Source organism: Pelophylax lessonae (assembly GCF_965119305.1).
Source record: "Pelophylax lessonae genome assembly, contig: HAP1_SCAFFOLD_482, whole genome shotgun sequence".
NCBI classification, from domain to species: domain Eukaryota; kingdom Metazoa; phylum Chordata; class Amphibia; order Anura; family Ranidae; genus Pelophylax; species Pelophylax lessonae.
In genome coordinates this window covers 733-22,027 of record NW_028119862.1, presented here as the reverse complement: position 1 = coordinate 22,027, position 21,295 = coordinate 733, and the positions used below count along the sequence as shown (strand labels likewise).

Below are 21,295 nucleotides of genomic sequence, written 5' to 3'. Positions count from 1 at the left end.
GGGGTAAAACAGCCACTCATTTATTCCTGGTACTCAATGAGCCAAGGTGTCAAATGTACATTGGCAATGATATATTACATCGGTTTGCCATACACGTGGATGTGGTGAATTCCATATTGTGGACTAGATTACAAGAGGATCCATGTGCTTTCATGAATGAATATGAGGCCATCAGATCATCCCAGATACTGCCATATGCAGTAAAGGTATTAGTACCACAAAATGTTGTCATTCCTCCAGGTTCCAATAATTTCCTATTACCTGTTCAGGTACCAAAAGGCCAAAAATTAAAGAACCTTGATGCATTAATATGCCTCTCAAATAGGATGCAACAACTGGGAATTTCAGTAAGTCCTATCCCCATGGTAAATATTCACCAATCCAAAACTCAAATAATTGTCAACAACAGTACTCCCAATGAAATCCATTTGTCAAAAGACACTGTAATTGGTCTGGCCTTAGATTCAGATTATTATACTTTTGGATTTCAAAATGTAGTCATCGGCCTAATTCCTGAACAATATCTCACCGAGGAACAGATGGTCGAACAAACATTTAATTCTTCTCCTGAAGGATTGTTCACCATTAATTCAATTTATCCTTTTGATCCTGAAAGAGGTACCTGCCAGGTGGAGGAATCTTCCCTTACCTTTGATCATCCACTTAATGAGCAGGAAGCAAAGGAATATGGTGTGTCTATCGGTGAGACTAATAAGCCAAGTCATGACCTCACTGACAAACTTGAAGAAGCCTATGAAATAGGTCAACCTGAAGCTTTTCCAGGGTTTTTAGAAATGGTCCAGCAGGAAGTCTCCTTAGCTGATGGATGCTCTAATGACTCAGAGCGCCAGAGACTAAAAGAAGTTCTCCTGGAGTGTCAGGACATCTTTGCTAAAGATTCCTATGATTGTGGTGAAACAGATATCCACATTGCTAGGATTCAAACTGATCCAGAGGCACCTCCCGTTTATGTCAAGCAATATCGTCTTCCACTAGCTTGTTACGATTCGCTAGCAGAAATAATAAGGAATCTCAAGGAGAGAGGCATTATAAGATCGGTGCACAGTTCTTATAATAATCCTATCCTTGGTATCCTCAAACCGAATGGTCAATGGCGTTTGTGTGCTGATCTCAGACAGCTCAATAAGCGTGTATATATGTCCGGCTGGCCCGTGCCATATATTGACCAATGCTTGGCACAAATGCAAGGAGCCAAAATTTTCACTGCACTGGATTGTGCCCAAGGCTATTGGACCATCAAGGTAAGTCCTGAAGACCAATATAAACTAGCATTTACATTTGGCAAGGAACAGTTCACCTGGAATCGTATGCCATTTGGTTATATAAATGCAGGTCATGAATTTGCTGTATTTTTGCATAAGGCGATGCCTGATGCTACCGAAAGGGGAAATTTGACATATGTGGATGACATTTTGTTGAAAAGCACCTCCTTTGAACAGCATATCCAGGAGATTAGACATGTGCTTAACCAGTTGAGAGAGGCAGGTGTTAAAATTTCATTACAGAAAGCCCAGTGGTGTCGTACCAAAGTAAACTTCTTGGGACATGAGGTCACTTCCGAAGGCCTAAATCCTCAAAAGAAGAAGGTAGATGCTGTGTTGAAATCTAAAACACCTACCAATGTCAGTGAATTGAGATCATTTTTGGGTATGATGAACTATTCACGTAAGTTTATTGATAATTATGCAGAAATCAGTAAACCATTGTTGACATTGCTCAAGAAGAATGTACCATGGACATGGGGGGGAGACCAGGAACAATCCATGGTTGAACTTAAAAAGAGACTCACCCAAGCCCCATGTCTCATATATCCAGAGGGGGGTAAACCCTTTTACCTGGAAACTGGTTTTACAAATCTCAGCATTAGTGCTGTATTGTGTCAAAAACAAGACAAACTAAACAAGGTCATCGCATATGCCAGCAAGGCCCTGTCACCTGTAGAGGTAAAATTTAATGACTGTGAAAAAGCCCTATTAGCCACAGTCTGGGCCCTTCAAAACTTCAGAAGTTATATTCAGGGTGAGAAAATTATTGTTGAAACGGCACACCAACCACTACAATATTTACAAAGTGACAAAATTAGAGATGGCAATTTGTCCAACAGCAGAATAACTGCATGGACGTTATCTTTACAAGGTTGGCCATTAGAAATTCGGTATAAACAAAATAAAAAGAGTCCAGTAGCTCAAGGACTTGCCGAACTTCATGATTGTGCGGCTCATTCTCATAAAGAGGAGCCAATAGAGGATTTCTTAGAGGAACAAATCTCTTCCCCTTACAAAGCATATGATGAGGATTACTGTCCTTTCCTTCCATGTGTGTATATTGATGGTTGTGCTTATCACACCACCACAGGGGAGGAGAGAAAACTAGTAGCAGGTATTGGAATCGCTTGGACCAGTGGATTTCCAGATATTTCAGTGGGATACAGCATTGGTGCTAAGAGCAGCCAAGTGGCCGAATTAGCAGCTGTATACAAAACTGTTCAAATTGCTATAGAGCACAACATCACAGAATTTGTTATTAGTCACCGATTCCAATTATGTACGTAATAGTTTTGTTGAATACCTGCCTACTTGGAAAAGAAATAACATGTCACGGTCCAATAACAAACCTGTAAAACACGCCAAGCTATTCTGTGCCATTGATGAATTAGTCAAAAGTAATGGTCTAACCATTTATTGGAAGAAAACTAAAGGTCATTCTAAAACCCAGAACATGGACAAGGAAGGTAATGATCTAGCCGATCAACTTGCTAAACAAGGTGCCATAAATGGAACAAATGTGGACATAGATCATTTATTAGGACTGATACACATTGAAGCTGTCACTAGACAACGAGCTAGCGCTCAAAATACAAATAATGTGGCACAATGGAGTCAAGAATCCACAAGTGAGGATCTAATTAAAAGCCAAAAAGACGATCCTATACTTGGAATCTTTTATAAACACATTGAGGATCCTATTAACAACCCCCTATCGGAGGAAGATTATGCCCAAAAGGAAGATCTCCGATTACTTGTGAGAACTAAATCTCAGTTCAAAATTCAGGATGGTTTACTAATGAGGACATCTAAGAATGGTCTTCAACAGTGGGTAGTTCCCACTACATTTAGAGGCCTAATGTTACAACATGCCCATGACGCACCCACAGCAGGTCACCGTGGTGAAAAGATTACTCATGAGTTACTACGTGATTATGCTTACTGGCCTCATATGTTGAAAGATGTCCAAACGTACTGTCAGGGTTGTCTGGTCTGTGCTCAATTCCAACCTCAAGGCCCTACGCATCGTGCCCCGCTTCAAAGAAAGGGTTTCTCATTGCCATGGTCTGATATCCAGATTGACTTTATAGGTCCTGTCACAAAGTCGTCCCGAGGTAACCGTTATATGTTGACTGTCACTTGTCTCTTCACCAAATGGGTAGAATGTTTACCAGCTCATAACAACACTGCTGAAACATGTGCCACTTTGCTTGTTAACCATGTCTTTTCCAGATTTGGTTTGCCATTAAGGATCGAGTCGGATCAGGGCCGGCACTTCACCAGTGAGGTAATGTCTAAGCTATGGAAAATCTTGGGGGTTAAACGGAAGTTGCACATTGCATACCGTCCAGCATCTAGTGGAGCAGTGGAGCGCTATAACCAGTCCATTGTCAACATCCTTAAGAAATTCATCAAAGAATCAGGTAAAGACTGGGACATAAAATTGCCTCTAGTGCTCATGGCTATTAGAGCCACACCAAGCGCTGCTACCAAGATGTCGCCCTTTGAACTGATGACAGGTAGGAAAATGATTCTTCCACAACATTTGTTGTATCGCACATCAGATCACAATCTGATCAATGCAGCCACGACACATCAATATGTGGAGCACCTACATCAACATCTCCAACATGCTTTTGCTTTTGCGCAGAAGAACCTCGAGAAAGCAGCTGTAAGTAACAAGACTTATTATGATCTCAAAACCACCAAGAAGGAGTATGAAACAGGTGATAAGGTGTATCTGTACAATTTTGCTCGGGATCGAGTAAAGGAAAAGAAGTTTCTTCCTTCATGGAAGGGTCCATACACCATCATTGATAAGATCTCACCTGTGGCTTACAAGATAAAAATTGTCAAGAATGATGGTTTTGTAGAAAAATGGGTTCATGTCAATCAATTACGTGCTTGTCATCCTAGGTCCCAACTGAGAATGCTGGACGGTGAGGCTGAAGAAGAAACCTAATGTACTTAATGATTTGACATTGTGATATTTTCTCTCACTTAACAGATCTTTACATGCAAAGTTTCGTTATAGTTGTGTGATTTTGAAAAATATCAATTGAGGGGAATATATATATTCATACTGTATGTTTCATCCAATAGGAAGAGATTAACCTTCCATGCCAGATCGTTGATTGGTACAGACGGTGATGTTTGCCAAAGACACAGCGATCGAATGGGTCATCTCTCCCTAGAGCACAGCTCAGGACGGAACCCCTCATTGCATCGGATCCCTCTTCAGGAATCAAGCTGCGAGACGCCCCAGATTCTTGTGACGGAGAGGAAGATTTGTTTCTACAGATCTTTGTGCATTTGATCCGAGGAAATCCATTGAGAGAAATCGCATTACCTCCTGTTTTCAGTTGAAGGAGATGTGAGAATGGTGCATTGCACACGTGAGCAAAACCTCAGTCTAGGTGTATAACACTCTAGGCCATGCTGAAACCATTCATTATCCAACCAATATCCAAGGTTGAACGTCCAAACAGATTTCTCTGATTCCTGATTGCCAACATTGTTTTACTGCGCTTTGAATGGTAATTGCCAATGCCATTGCAGCAGTTAATTTCTGTCTCCATCAAGACTTTGCAAACTGGAGATGCAGATTTCAAGGAACATTTGTGTTTCTTTACCAGGAGATCAGAATTCAAAGAGACTAACAAGGAACAGTTTGTGACATAGCTAACGCTAAGCAAAGTCGCTACGAACTGCAATTTTGAACTGATTTTTTTTTCTCATTTTTACCGCTTTACTTAAAAGTTATGAACAATTCCCAATATGAACTATTCTCTTACAAAAAGAGAACAAGACATTTTTTTTTTCCACTACTCCTTAAAAAGCTTTCTTTCCAGATAGGCCTAAGTTGCTCACTTGTCTACTGGGAAGAAAGGGGGGGGGGGATATGTCGGGGCTATTGGGGGTTGATTAAAATAATAATAGAATAAAAATGATTTTAAAAGCCATGTATATGCCATATTATGCATATAAGATTCTGAACAGGACAGGATCCATTTTGTTAGGAGTTCATGGGAAGTTCATGTTCTTTTACAAGATGCCTTTACATAGTCTTAAGTTCTACAGAAAATCCTTGTAAGTCAGCAGTCATAAATAAGACCCCTTTACACATCTCATCAGATAAGAATCAATTGGCGAGACATCGTACTAGTCACTCATGGCTAGTCTGGCTTGTTATCTTATCTGTATATAACAATGGACAATACCCCAGTATATTCTAGCAGACATTTAAAGATGAACCATATAAGTTTTTATAGAAAACATCATCATATGTAAGATGTATATTAACGATAGTACATTGTATTCTTATTAATATAGAAGTGTGAACTTGATACTTATATAATATTAGATATATAATATATATATATATATATATATATACATAAGTATACTTTTCTATGATGTGTAAGGACTTGTGCGTCTTAAAAACGTATTACTTCATTTCAAGGCATGTGGTAGGAGTGTTTATATAAGAATTACTTTGGACTGATCAAGGTGTTGTAAATCCTAAAGGCCAGACATCTTAATTGACAGTGTAAGACACAGACAAGTGATTTAATGGGCTCTCACTAGTCAACAGGTCATCAAGGTCACTTTTAATAGTAGGCCATTGTATGTTATGACGTATGTTAAAACAAAATTTAATAAGTAATGCAACACTGCCCCTAGTGGATGTTTAATATTAATTTCCAATAATTGATTATAGTAATTAGATGCTTTTAGTGACGTGGAGATTACATGGTAATGAGATCCCCGCCCATACTCCAGGGGGGGTTTAAAAAGTGCTAGTCAGCTAGAGAGGGGAGAGCTGAGGACTGAAAAGATCGTGAGGGAGTTCTGAACTCAGGGGAGACCATTGATCCTATAACCAAGACAACGTGACTTCTCAGACAATAGAATTTGGCTGGTAAAGTATGTTCCTATTCTTCATATAGATATTTGATCTGCCTTATTTAGATGCACCTAACTGACCCATCACCTAATCTGTAGCATCAAGATTTGAAGTTAAATCATTCTAACTGCAGTATGATTGGTTTAATTCTTTTATCTTGGGACTTAAGCTGATTCTGGCTTTTAGTAAAAGGGTTCAGTTGTGATGTATTCTTTATGGTAGGTTAAGAAAATAGAAACATATTTTATCAATACAATCTGGACTTTTTAAGGCATGGTCCAACAATGTTGATCCACGCAACTGTATTTAAAACATAGAAATTGAATATCTGTTGAATGAGAGAAGTCACATGTCAAACCTGTCATATTGGTTGCCATCTTTTATGTAGACTGTCACTTATATTTAAAAGTCTTTGGTTATGATCATTTTATTATTCTGAGATAATATTCTTTGATTTTATGCTCATATTACCTTTGTGATATATATTATTGCATTTTATTGAAACTGTGTGTTTATCACCAATTATATTTTTGACATTTATTTTGCACTGAAGTATTTAATAAATATATATATTTTTGCACAGAATTGTATCCTCTATCTTCAGTTTAGTGTCACTTAAAACGATCTTGCATTTTTATGATTTATAGAAATAAGTTGAGATTCTCCTAACTTACAGATCTTTGCTTATTTGTATAAATAGACACTGTTATATCAGAGCAGTATAAACATTCTGACAGGTAATTAGCAGCCATTCATTGTTTCCACAGTGACTCACCTGGTTACCATTACCTGCCTCATTAGTCCAGCCTACAGCCAGCCCATTTTTGTTATTTAATTGCCTTGCTGATTTCCTCTGTGCCTTCGCCTGGTCAACATCTCCAGTGTGTCTCTGCTTTGTTCCTGTTATGACTTGGCCTGGCTGACGTCTCTTCTGATTTCTGATCCTGATTTTTGGCTTCTGACAACGCTGATCGTGGCTTGTCTGATTACCCGCTCTGACTTCCAAACCCTGGCTTCTGTTTTTGACTAAATTCCTGTTCTGTGTTATTTTTGCTATTACATTAAAGGTGTGATTTTAACTCCATTTTCGGTTTCTGCCTGGTTTATGGTTCCTGACAGTTGTGCTTTTGCTCCTCATTCCAGTATCCTGGTTTTGGCTGTGATGCATTTTTTATGTCTGTCTGTCCACCTGCAAGATGACTGATGTGGTCAGTCTCTGGGTGGAGATCAAACCTGATTGAAGCCAGCCAAGCCCGCAGTCTCATGTTTGTGATATTGCGTTTGTAACATATGCTGCTCCAAGCTCTCTGTTTGTCCAGGGGGCAACTGAGTACCGGTAGGCCTGATTGCCTTATGGGACAGGGGGCTGCAATAGGAGAAGACCAAAGAAGCCAGCTATAGTGTCAGACCACCTGTGTTAGGGGTAAGCGTGACACTGTTAGTATAGGTGTAGTAATTCTACAATAGACTGATGAGGTGAGAGGGTCATTGGTGGAAAAGGTGACATCTCCAAAATGAAGGAAATGTTTCAGCCCTGTAAGTGGGGCAATGCTTTGACCCTGAAGGGGTTCATCGACGTTACCACACTAAATATGGCTGTGGAGCACACGTCTTTCTATAAGTGGGTTCTTTATTTAAGTGGGCGCACTTCGGCTCTGCACTTAAGCGATGGCACAAAGTGAGAATAATGAAAACATAAAAAAGTGTAGCGCTAAGAATATTGATGATCACAAAATTAATAAAAAGTGTCCAAATGGATGGAAAAAACTACTAATCACAATGATGTGTATAACGAAGAAAAGAGTGTCCAAATGAATGAGTCCCAATATAAATGATATAAAATAAAATCATAAGTCCACGTGCACAATGTTGCAAGAAGTGATTCAACCCGTGACACCCAGGGTATGTGAAGGAAGGGAACACCTCGGTGGTGGGATATAATAAGCAGCTTACCAGATTTCCTTGGCTGCTCAACTTAATGAGTCAGCCTCTCCCAGCTATTAATCAAGACCGCTGAAGATCTGATGTTAAAAGAATGCTTAATCGATGCAAGTAGACCACCTCTCAAGAAGCATGTAGCAGATCAGTGTAGGGTTCGTGCTCCTTAATATTTTTCTCCAGCATAAATGAATATGTGGGAAGAAAAGAAAGCGAAGCCCAAAGCGTAATCCCGTTTAAAAATAATATTCCACTTTATTAAAAAATATTACTCACATTATCTCATGAATAAAATAGGCTTGTCAAATCACTAGAACCAGGGATGGAGATGCGGCGTCCCGCGAACAATCCCAAGTAGCAAAGGATAATGAAGGCCGGCTATTTTCCAGGGGGCTTGTGGACGTTGCGTCTGGAGTCGCCAACGTTTCGTCTCAATAGACTTCGTCTGGGCGTGACCCCAGACGCAACTCACACGCCTAAAGTAGCCCCGTGTCCCTGCTTATTGGTCCGGAACCTCGCCGTAGCGTGTATATAGTTTTCAATGGTACCCGACGTCCACCAATCCGCGATCAGCGGAGGAGACGCTCCTCAGCCAATCAGGCGCGACTAGCACCTTGTAATGGTGCCGAACGCCTACCAATCCGCAATCGGCGGAAGTGGCGTCAACCAATCAAGAGCGCCTAGTAATGACGACGAACTCCCGCCAATCCGCGATTAGCGGAAGTGACGTTCGTCAGTCAGACAAGCGCCGGCGGAAGTGACGCTCGTCACCTCCGACGGGGATAACAAGAAGGCACGCATCGGCGGAAGTCATGTGACCAAGAAGCGGAGGAAGTAAACAATCCTTAACACATCACTCCTCCCACTGCCAATAATAGCACAGGGGGTGAGCATTTAATATGGGAAAACCCATCTTTAGTGCCCAATTATCTTTTGGATGGAATGTGTTACATGAATGTCCTCCAAGGAAGTATCTATTATTGGTTACTATTAAGAAGAATTACATAACCGGGCAATAATGGCAATACCCAAATCAGGGAGTCCGCTCATTAGTAGTTCTAAAACAATCAGAATTATGATATTCTAAAAACATCAAACCAAAAGGAATTTTTTGGGGTTACAATAAATTTAAATCATCTCATAATAGATGAATTATATTGAGATTTGTAGGCAATGTGTCTATTTCATCTGGCTGGATAAGGGATAATTAAAACACGCCATCTAGTAGCCAAAATGGTGTAGCATTTAAAACACCTGAAAAATATATGAACCACTAAGAAGTTAAGAAACTAAAAATATAAATTATGAAGAGTGTTACTATTAGTGAAAACATATATGTGAATAACCTCATATATGAGAAAAGAATGTGAAAAAAATGTGAAAAAAAGGGGATCAGTGACAATCTCACACAAACCGTGTAAAGTGCTAAAATAAAATACAAAATGGCTAATGACAGCCATATATAAATAAAGTGCTAGTTTATAAAAATTGCAGCGAGATGTGTATCACAACAAGTGTAACTCATAGACACATTACCATAAAGATCTCCCAACAGTAAATTTCATACATAAAAGTATAAACAATTAAACGAATTAAAAGGATAAAATATATAAAATCAACTATTATTAATAAAAGCATTTACATCCCATTCCACATTTAACCCATAGGGACTATGAGTTTTGAGGGTGTATATCCAGCGAGTCTCCATTTTGGATACTTCTCGTCTTGCATTGGATCCCCTCCAATGAGGTGTAAACTTAGCAATCCCTATGAATAATGTATTTCTAGGGTTATTGTGATGACACTGGTCATAGTGTTTTGATACACTATGGCCTGGGAAGCCCTTCCTAATATTGCCTGCATGTTCACCCAGTCTGACTTGCAATTTCCTCGTCGTGCGTCCCACGTATTGTAGCCCACACTTGCATTGAAGCATGTATACAACATTAGTGGACGAGCAGGTGATAAGTGAGTCAATCTTGTACTCTCGTCCAGTTGCAGAGGATGTAAATTTCTCAATTTTCCTTCCCTTGAAGGAGTTGAGAACACAGATTTTACATCTACGGCATGGGTAAAAGCCTTTAAAGTCACCAAAGAAGGTAGGCTGGATAGGTCTTTCAATAACATTTTGGGCTATTTTGTGTCTCAAGGAAGGCACCCCCCTAAAAATAATTTTGGGATGTTCGGATAGCATAGGGCCCAGAATCCGGTCATTTTTTAAAACCGGCCAATGTTTTTTGATAATTTTCTTAATCAGAAAATGTTGGGTTGAATAAGAAGTGACAAACGAGTTCTTAAAACCTTCATTTTCACTTCCCTTCGGTTTTGGACGTAATAAAGACGACCTATCTACGGCTAGTATGTCTTTAATGGTGGCGTCCAATTGATTTGCATCATACCCTTTTTCTATGAACCTAGCCTTAAGGGTATTAGCCTGAAGTAGGAAGTCCTCCTGTTGGGTACAGTTTCTGCGTAACCGCAGAAACTGGCCTTTTGGGACGGCATTAAGCCAAGATTGATGATGACTGCTGTCACGTGGAATAAAGCTGTTCCGATCCGTTTTCTTGAAGTGAGTGGTGGTTACAATTTTGTCACCCTGTACCACCAAATTCAAATCAAGAAAAGTGATATCTGTAGGGCTACTGGTATGATCCAGTTTAATGCCTCTGTTGTTAACATTTAAACCAGAGATAAAGGAGTCAAGTGAGGGGGCACTGCCATCCCATAGGAGGAGGATGTCGTCAATGTACCTCCGCCACAAAATCAGCTGCGGCTGACGGTCACTAAGGACGACATCCGACATCCTCCTCCCACTTGCCCATGAATAGATTGGCCAAGCTGGGGGCAAATTTGGCCCCCATCGCGACTCCCCTATTCTGTAAATAGAAGGTGTTATCGAACCAAAAGAGATTGTGTGACATAGCGAATTTAATCATGTCTATTACAAAACTCTTTTGTTCCTGAAGCAAAGGACTCCATAGATCTAAATAGTATTTTACAGCTTCTAGTCCCTGTTCATGGTCTATTATGGTGTACAGCGACGCTACGTCGGCTGTAGCCATAATGTACCCTTCTTTCCAGGAGACCTCATGTAGAATATTTAGGACGCGAGTGGTGTCCTTAAGATAAGATGGGATTTGCTTAACTAAGGGCTGCAAGAACTCGTCCGCATATTTGCCAATCCGAGAGCACAGGGAATCGATCCCGCTAATTATGGGGCGCCCGGGAGGCTTTACGGGGTTCTTGTGGACCTTGGGTAAAAAATAAATAACGGGCAAACGAGGTGCTGAGGGGATTAAAAATAATTTCTCCTTTTTGCTTAAAATTCCCTCCTCATGTGCTTTATTCACCAAAGATTGTAATTCCTTTTTATATCTCAAGGTAGGGTTAGAGGCAAGGACCTTATAGGTGTCTCTATCGTTTAAGATATTTTTCATCTCCGATATATAGTCATCTTTATCCAAAACGACTATACCGCCCCCCTTGTCGGCGGGGCGGATGACAATATCTTTATTGTTACAAAGGGTTTGAAGTCCCAAATGGAATTCGTCCCTATTCGGAGGTCTTTTCACTCTAATATTTTCAATATCTTTAGAGACCAGGTCTTTGAAGACCTGGACTGAGGGGGCCGTTTTACCAGGAGGGTTGAAAAAGGAAGCATTGGCCAAGGATGTATGAACATACCTATGGTCAGTATTGTTCAGAGTGCGGGTAGGATTGGAAATTATATATCTTTGTATGTTCAGTTTCCTGACAAATTTTTGCACATCCATAAAGATGCCAAATTTATTAAGCGCCTTCGGAGGTGCAAATTTTATTCCGCGATGGAGGACGGCTTTTTCCTTGTCAGAGAACTGAACTTTAGACAAGTTGAAAATGCCGGGATCTTTTATACTCTCCTCCTTTTTCTTCCTTGTCCGCCTCCCCCCTCTGGTCCCTCTCTTTGGTCTATGTGTCTCTTGTTTCCACCTCCCCTGTGAAAATCCCCTTGTTGGTAATTATCTTCCCGTGGGAAGTTAAAGGATGGATAGTTAGAACGTGGGGTGTTTCTCGGTGGATAGTACCCATTAGAAGGTCTTCTGTCTGACCACCCATTGTTGGGGGTCTCACTGGGATGGCGGGAAATAACCCTCTCTCCAGTATTGGCAGGGGAATCCCAACCTCCATTCTCCAACGGGGTGAACCGATTATGGAGGGGAATTTCAGACCTCCTTGGTGTTATATAGTCAGCGTGAGACCCTCTATAGTAATAGTTATTACTATTACCATCCCTATTGTAAGGTGGGTTTCTGGGTGTTGCGAAGTCACCATTAGACCCTCTATAGTTATTATTATTACCCCCCCTGTTATAAGGTGGGTTTCTAGAGGGTTGTTGGAAATTATTTAAATTATTCCCTCTTTGTTTCTGGGGTCCTTGTTTTGTCGGAGGGGGCTTTCTTCCTCTACCCCCTTGTTGCGGTCTGGGGGGAGGGGGGCTGGAGGAATGGAGAATTGTGTTTGTATCTCCATTTCCTCCTCTGGGAGATTAGTATTCCCAGAACCCTCAGGATTTCTTAGTGTTTGCCACTTAAAAACAGTATTATTTTTATAATCCTGTAAATCCCTGTTATATTTTCTTTTCTTTTTGTTTTTTTTGTTCAATCGTTTCCTTTTCTAGATGTTTTTTGAGTGTTTCAGATCTTTTCTTATATTCCTCATCAGTTTCAAGATCAGCAAGGGACGTTTTTAAGGTCTCTATTTCCTCATTGATCTTAACTAATTTGCATTTCTTTCTACTGATGAGGAACTGAATAAATCTGACCCCTGCCTCATTAAAATATTGGAACCAGCCATCTATGTCTGGTTCATCACTTTGGGGATTGACCTCCCATCTGAGGCTACGGGGGACCATCTTGTCCACCACGTACTTCTCTAGAAATGCGATATCCCAATTGGTGTGGGTTTCTGCAGTCATCAGATTTTTAAGACGTAAGAAACGCCCAGCAAGGTCGTCTGAAACGACCCCGCTGCCGTCAAATACGTCACCCACATCTAAAACATACTTGCTCCTATAGTCAAAAATGTCCGAATCAACAGCCATTGTATAGGAGATGATGAATGATAAGCAGCAGAAATGGTGTCAGTAAGTACCAAAATATATAAAAGATAGAAAAATTTCCGCGCTAATATGATAAATAATTGATAAATATATGTCAGCAGCCAACACAAAATCAACCAACAGTGACTCAAATTAACAATGAAAACATAAAAAGTGAGAATACACAGCAAACTACTTTGAAAACACCAAATGGACTGCAGGTGACCTTGTTTCCCCATTCTGATCTCCTTCCTCTCTGTAACATGCGCTTTCTACCAATCCTGATAGTTGTGCCCTCACTCCTTAATCTCTCTTTCCCTCACTCCTCTTCTCCACCCCACAGCCTGTATATATCACCCTCACTTCTGTCCTCTCCCTATTACTGCACTTACCAACTCCTGCTAATTCTAAACCCACATGCTAATAAAAACTCCAGAACCCTGAGGCATGTCCCTTCATATAATTTGCAATCCCATATTACCTCCCTCACCCTTCTGCTTCTCCCAACCTCTGGAGATTAAACCCCAAACCCTGGGCCTCCATCGTTTAACTGTACCCAAATCTCCCATCACCACATGCCCTCTGACAACAGCGGCAATCCACACAATTTACTGTAGTTTGTAACCATCTTCTTCCCAAAACCATCCTCCCCTTCTCTTGCATCCTTTGGAACACCTGCTCTGTCTGTAACGTTCTAGATTCTGTCCAATCTGACAATGTTTCTCCTGCTTCCCTCTTCCATGATGGCCTTCTCTGGACTCACTTACTCAGACCCTGTGGATGGAAGGGAGGTGGAGTGGGAATCCTTCTACCCCCACATAGCATCTTTCAGGTACTTCACCCACCTGTCTCTCTGTCACTCTCCTCATTTGAGGCAAATTGTATTTAACTACTTTCTTCGGTTTCTCTTAGAAGTGCTGTGATCTATCTGCCTCCTGGACCCGTATCAACCTTTCTTGATGACTGGCTACACTACTTTCTCTCTTATGAAATTCCCAAAATCATTCTCGGTGACTTCCACATTTCTATTAAAACTAACACTCCTGCTACTTCTAAACTTCTCAATCTAACTTCCTCTTTTGACCTGAAGCAATCGATCCATGCTTCTACTCACTCTGATGCCAACACCCTTGACTATGTATTTGCCTACCTATGCACTCTGTGCAACCTCTCCAACAATCCTTTTTCTCTCTCTGATCACCACAATATTAGTTTCATAATCTCCCAGACCTTCACCTCCTATCCCTCCAACCACCTAACAGTTATCCATAGAAACCTTTGCCACCTAACCCTTCTCTTCCCTGCTACTGACCACCTCTAAATCTCACCCATGTCCTGCCACAATCTAACCACTTCTGTCTACAATAGATCTCTGTCCTCCACCCTGGATGAGCTCGCCCCCCTCGGTACAAACAGAATCAGGCCCCGACCCCTACAACCTTGGCAAACAGATGACACCAGAAGTCTCATAAATCATCTCTTGAGTGCCTGTGGTGTAAGAATAAGTCTTCTAAAGACTTCTTTTCAATAGCTTTTTATTAAAGATTTTCAACATACAACAATATTTTCCGTTAGCAGTACATAGATCAAGGTAATACATCATGAGAAAGTATAGCTTATACCATAAATTGTACATAAATTGTACAGAGTACCTCAAGGCTCTAGCAAAGCTCTTGGAGAGCCCCAAGATCACGCCAAAATAACATAGCAAGGGCGCCACTGAAGGCCGAGGCGAGGCACCCAAGAGGCCCGACACCCCTCTGGGAGCTTACTGTGCCGATGCCCCCCGGGCCCCCCCCCCCCTGTCAATCCCACATCAGAGCTTCTGCAGGCCCCCAGAGACTATAGATCCACAATCTTCTCACCCTCCTCCTGCCATGCTAAGAGTAGAGGACAGATCAGGCCCCCGAGGTACTCTGCCATAATGCAATACAAAAAAAAAGAAGAAAGTAGATAACAGTCAAAGTTGAAAACCAGTAGACCATCAACTGGACAGTCCCAACAACCATAACCTCCTGTAGTCAATTAACAATCAGCAATAACAGATTACAATCAAGTGAATGGAATTCACGCTCAACTAGGATATTTTGCTTGCCACCCCCTCCCCTGCTGCTGGAAGACTGGGAGATTGTCTCCTGAGCTAAAAAAGTACTTTTCATACGAGTGGATTACTCTCACTCGGTTGATGACTTTGTAAACAGTGGGAATTTTGGTAGATCTCCAAGCCACCGCCACATTAACTCTAGCCGCTGTTAAGATATGCGAGACAATACATCTATGCCCTTTCGGAATGGAACGGATACCCAAATTTAGTAAAGCCAATGAAGGCGACATTGGCAGTTTTAGACCCATAACCGAGGCCACCAAAGCATAGATGGCCACCCAGTAGCTCCACAATCGTCTACACTCCCAAAATACGTGGAGTATAGTACCCCTGGCCCCACAATCTCTCCAACAGGTATCCAAAGAGTCCTTATACATATGGACCAGCATAAAAAACGCCTTCACAGATCCTACGGGCCGCCAAACTATGGCCGTGCGCTCCACCCGTACAAACCGGAAGTTGGACGTGACCGGACCGGGAGCACCCACTCACAATATAGGAGCACCGGCACTTTGGATAGAATATCCTTAGCAAGCACTCAGCACTTTGTTGTGGATTTGTTGGTTTTGCACAAAGACTGTCACTCAGCACAATATAAATTATTAAAAAATTTATGAACAACTTTTTATATGAACTTTGCACTGGAGATATTTATTATTATTTTATTTACATATTTTTTGATCACTATCACTACAGCACTTTATATTTATATGCACGATATTTATTAGTATTTATGAATATGATTATATATTGTAGAGTTTTTTACATTTGATATACCTGTAGTTTAGCACTAGCACTTTGATATAACACTGATTAATAAGAGTAACAGTGAGGAATTTTTTTGTGCATATGTATACACAATGAGAAAGCAGCGCTGATACTTTATCAATCCTCAAGCCAAACATACTCATGTGTCCCGGACCTCTTCAGGGCAATCGATGCATCCACAGGGCGACCCGGATCCCAGAGGCAGGAACACAACTGCTATATCTGGGTTGGGCACGCTTAGGAGACATGTGCAGAATGGAAACATTTGTTTTGTTTCGGATAGATTCGTTATGTTACTAATTTCATTTTTTTTTGGAATTCGTTAAGTTTGGTTCCGGAATTAGTTTACTTTTCTATAGTTTTTATAAAATTTATTTTCATTTTCGGTAAAATTAGTTTAGTTTATTAATTTTCTAACGAATTTCAACTTTTCAGAACGATTGGAATTCCGATCAGTCGAAAAACGATCAACTGATTCAAATTCTGTGTGAAGAATAGCTGGTTGTTAAGCAGGGGGCTGGGAAGCCGGCCGCCCCATCCTTACCAACCGATGACTCATCAGCTGTCAGCGGCTTCCCCACTGACAGATGAATGGAAAGAAAAGAATGCCGGCATTGCCCGGCAATAAAAAAATGTTTAAAAAAATGACATGGGGACCTCCCCCCCCCCAGTCTATACTGGGCCCACGCCAAAATGTTAAAAAATAAATGGCGTGGGGTCCCCCAAAATCCATATCAGACCTTTACCTGAGCATGCAGTTCGGCAAGTCAGAAAAGGGGGGACGGCAAGACCCCCCTCCTAACCCATACCAGACCACATACCCTTAACATGGGAGGGTGGGTTATTCGGGGTACCTCTCCCCCTCCACCCCAAAGCACCTTCTCCCCATGTTGATGGGGACAAGGGCATCTTCCTCAAAACCGTGGCCTGTGCTTGTGGTGGTCTGCAGGCAGGGGGCTTGTCGTAATCTGAAAGCCCCTTTTTCCAAGGGACCCCCCCAGATCCCCCCCCCCCCCCCATGTGAATGAATATCAGGACCATAGTACCTGTACCAACTCACCCAAAAAAGTGTCAAAAAGTAATAAAAACACACACACAATTTTTGAAAAATCCTCTATTATAAAAAAAAACCCAGCGTCCCCCGATGTAGATACGTCAACCATCACAACGCCCGCCGCACCCAAAAAATAAATAAAAAAAGACGCTCTCACCATCATAGAGGCTCTCTGCATACTGCAGGCTCCCCATTTCACATCTTTTATATAGGTAAGGGGCGGGCCACCTGTCTACAAACACCTGGTGGCACCGCCCTTTCTGACATCAGGGCCCCAGCATGCACCGATCCATAATATCAGAACGGGGCAGTGCCACCAGGTGAAGTAGACAAGTGACCCCGCCCCTTAACTATGTAAGAAATGTCAAATGGAGGAGGAGCCTGCAGTAGTTATTTTATAATAAAGGATTTTTCAAAAATTGTGTGTGTTTTTCTTACTATTCTAATTCTAATTCTAATAGGTACAAGTACTATGGTGCCGATACTCATTCACATGGGGGGGGGGGGGGATCAAGGGGCCCCCTTGGTAAAAGGGGCTTTCATATCACAAGCCCCCTGCCTGCAGACCTCCACAAACACAGGCCATGGTTGTGGGGAAGAGGCCCTTGTCCCAATCAACATAGGGACAAGGTGCTTTGGGGTGGGGGGCAGAGCTTCCCCAAAGCACCCACCCCCCCATGTTAAGCACATGTGGCCAGGTATGGTTAAGGATGGGGGGGGCCCTCACTCGTCCCTCCCACTTGCCTGACCTGCCAGGCTGCATGCCGGGATAAAGGGTCTGGTATAGATTTTAGGGGAGAACCAACGTCGTTTTTTTTAAATATAGGCCCCGAAGGGCCTGGTATGGACTGGGGGGGCACCCCGATTTTTTTCCATTGCCGGGCAATGCTGGCATTCTTTTCTTTACATTCATCTGTCAGTGGGGAAGCCCGCTGACAGCTGATGAGTCATGGTTGGTAAGGATGTGGGCGGCCGGCTTCCCCGCTTGCTGCTTAACAACCAGCTATTTCTTCACACAGAATTTGCATCGGTCAATCGTCTTTTTTGACTGATCCGAATTTGAATCACTCCGAAAAGTGGGAAATTTGTTAGAAAATTAATAAACAAAACAAATTTTAACAGATCTCAATGAAATTCATTACAATTTCATTTGGAGATTTGGATACATCTGAATCTAGGAATAACCAAAAATTTGACCGAATTTGTATTCACACCGAAACGAATTTCACGTATCTAACACTTAATGGCCACCCGCTAACAGCTGGGCTCCCATCCAATGCAAATGACCTCCGATGGCAGGGCCCACTTTCCAGGCATGGATCCCCTACATATGTGTGCCATAACACCACCCCGCTGATAGCTGGGGACTCAATGACCACTCGGGACATCCTGGAAGACTTCTGGATACCAAAGGAAGCTCCTGACATCCCGCACAGCTGCCCAGCACCAGACCCGCCCACCAATACTTCCAATAGGTAGGAAAACTTCATACAAAAATGGTCCTATAAGTAAGGAGGACAAAAAAAGAATGCAGCCATTGGCTTATCCTGAACATTTCTGGGGGTGGGGTCTTATAGGGGAGGAACGAGGGCGGGGCTACCCAAACGTATGCTGTCATGGACATCTGTCAGGAAAGCACATTATGGCCACTAGATGGAACTGACCATTATAGGAAATCCCAATTCGCCATGACTGGGGGAATGTGGGTCACATTTCATGAACACATTTTTACTAACCAGATCTGTAAGCGTTTGTGAAATCTTCCTGCACAAAATGTACTCAGCCAATGAAAGGTAATGACTCCATTTTTATTTTTCTCCTGCTATCAATGACCAACACGGGACAACACTTCATCCATGTCTTTGGTGATCTATGATCTCCTTATGAAGTGTTTCTTACATGATGAAGATCAGCCATGGAGTATATCTGAGGTGTATATCAGGGTGTGCTTCTTCCCCACATGTCCACCAACATTGATATAGAAGACATTTCCCGCACTCAAGGCACTAATACACCTCCAGGGTTGTGTGGGATCCCTAATGTACAGGAAGACAGAACTTCAGTGAGGAACATTTCCCTCACTCAGGACCGGAATACGGCTTCTCCACCGTGTGAGATCTCTGATGTTTGGAAAGATTGGACTTCAGTGTAAAACATTTCCCGCACTCAGGACAGGAATACGGCTTCTCCCCAGTGTGAGATCTCTGATGTTTGGAAAGATTGGAATTATCTGAAAAACATTTCCCGCACTCAGAACAGGAATACGGCTTCTCACCAGTGTGCGATCTCTGATGTGTGGAAAGATATGACTTCTGTGTAAAGCATTTCCCGCACTCAGGACAGGGATACGGCTTTTCCCCGATGTGCAAACTCTGATGTCTAGAAAGAGCGGACATCTGTGAAAAACATTTCCCGCACTCAGGACAGGAACACAGCTTCTCACCTGTGTGCCATCTCTGATGTGTGGAAAGATATGACTTGCATGAAAAACATTTCCCGCACTCAGGACAGGAATACGACTTCTCACCCGTGTGAGATCTCTGATGTCTGGTAAGAGCGGACTTCTGTGCAAAACATTTCCCGCACTCAGGACAGGAATACGGCTTCTCACCAGTGTGCGATCTCTGATGCATGGAAAGAGCAGACTTGTGTACAAAACATTTCCCGCACTCAGGACAGGGATATGGCTTTTCCCCCGTGTGCAATCTCTGATGTAGAGAAAGAGCGGACATCTCTGCAAAACATTTCCCGCACTCAGGACAGGAATACGGCTTCTCCCCAGTGTGCGATTTCTGATGTGTAGAAAGAGCGGACTTCTGTGCAAAACATTTCCCGCACTCAGGACAAGAATATGGCTTTTCCCCCGTGTGCAATCTATGATGTGTGGAAACATATGACTTGTGTGAAAAACATTTTCCGCACTCACGACAAGAATAACGCTTCTCACCAGTGTGTGAGCTCTGATGATTGTGAAGACTAGACTTCTGTGCAAAACATTTCCCGCACTCAAGACAGGAATACGGCTTCTCCCCCGTGTGAGATCTTTGATGCTTGTAAAGAATACACTTCAGTGCAAAACATTTCCCGCACTCAGGACAGGAATACGGCTTCTCACCAGTGTGAGATCTTTTATGCACATTAAGATTGGATTTAAAACTGAAGCTCTTCCCGCACTCAGCACAGGAGAACCTCTTATCTGTTGTAAGGACGGCACAGTCCCTCACAGTCTGAGGTTCCTCAGGATAAGAGGAATACGATGGTCCGGCACCGTCCCTCACAGTCTGAGGTTCCTCAGGATAAGAGGAATACGATGGTCCATCTACACTGTGTGGTGCCGGATGGACATTGGAGGTAGCCAGGTTTTCTCCTGGACTATACTGTGTGATGTCCTCATCTTCTACTTTACAGTCTGGAGACAAAGTGAGACAATCCTCTGAGGTTTTCCTCATCTCCCATCCATCTACTAAAATAGAAATACAAAGATTATTACTAGACATCAGCAGATTGGTTCCCCTAAACCAGGACTCCGCCCACATCAGACTGCTTTGTCTCTGAGAATCTTACAGTTCCCCCCTCAAGGTAATTAGTAAATGGGTCCTCTGATCTCCTACCAGTTCATTTCTTTATTCATGGACCTTAGTCAGAGAGTGAGGAAACAACGAGAACTGTCTTTTATAGGAGTGACAGTGATGAGGGGATTATAGGACGGGTGTCCCCTCCCCTTCTATCACTCATGGCCATCTTCCTAACACAAACAGTCCTGCACTTCCTTATTTAGTCCATGATTTAGTCATGAATAACAGCGGGGCTGAGCCCCACCAGAGGTTAGAGAGTGAGGGTGGGGGGAGAACAACCAAGATGAAGACTGGACTGATCCTGAAGACCATATATATCTCTGGGGAAGTCCAATCAGGATGCAACACATCAGATGGGAGTGGTTTGAGGACATCATCACGTTAGGTGGAGTGCCCTCAAGTTACACTGAGACTGATGCTTGGGGAATCTGCAGTGATTGTGTGTATTCAATGCTGGATTGCTTTTTTAACCTTGTGAGTGCTTTTCTTATCCATGTAATAAATATAACAGTGAGCACTATGGAGTCTCTATCTCTAGTAGCAGGAGCTGGCTACCTAAAGAGGAGGCTCCGCCTACATGTACCTGA

General features: G+C 42.3%; 1 protein-coding gene across 1 annotated transcript in view; it reads right to left on the bottom strand.

Annotated features, from left to right (window-relative positions):
* The window catches only part of LOC309543892 (uncharacterized protein), a gene marked incomplete at both ends in the record, with an annotated part of 86,503 nt that extends 66,386 nt beyond the window's left edge, over positions 1–20,117 (bottom strand). The window contains one exon of the mRNA XM_082276306.1: positions 19,233–20,117. Within this exon, the coding sequence (XP_082132432.1) occupies positions 19,233–20,117 (885 nt within the window). The remainder of the gene's footprint in view (positions 1–19,232) is intronic.
* Between the last annotated feature and the right edge of the window lie 1,178 nt (positions 20,118–21,295).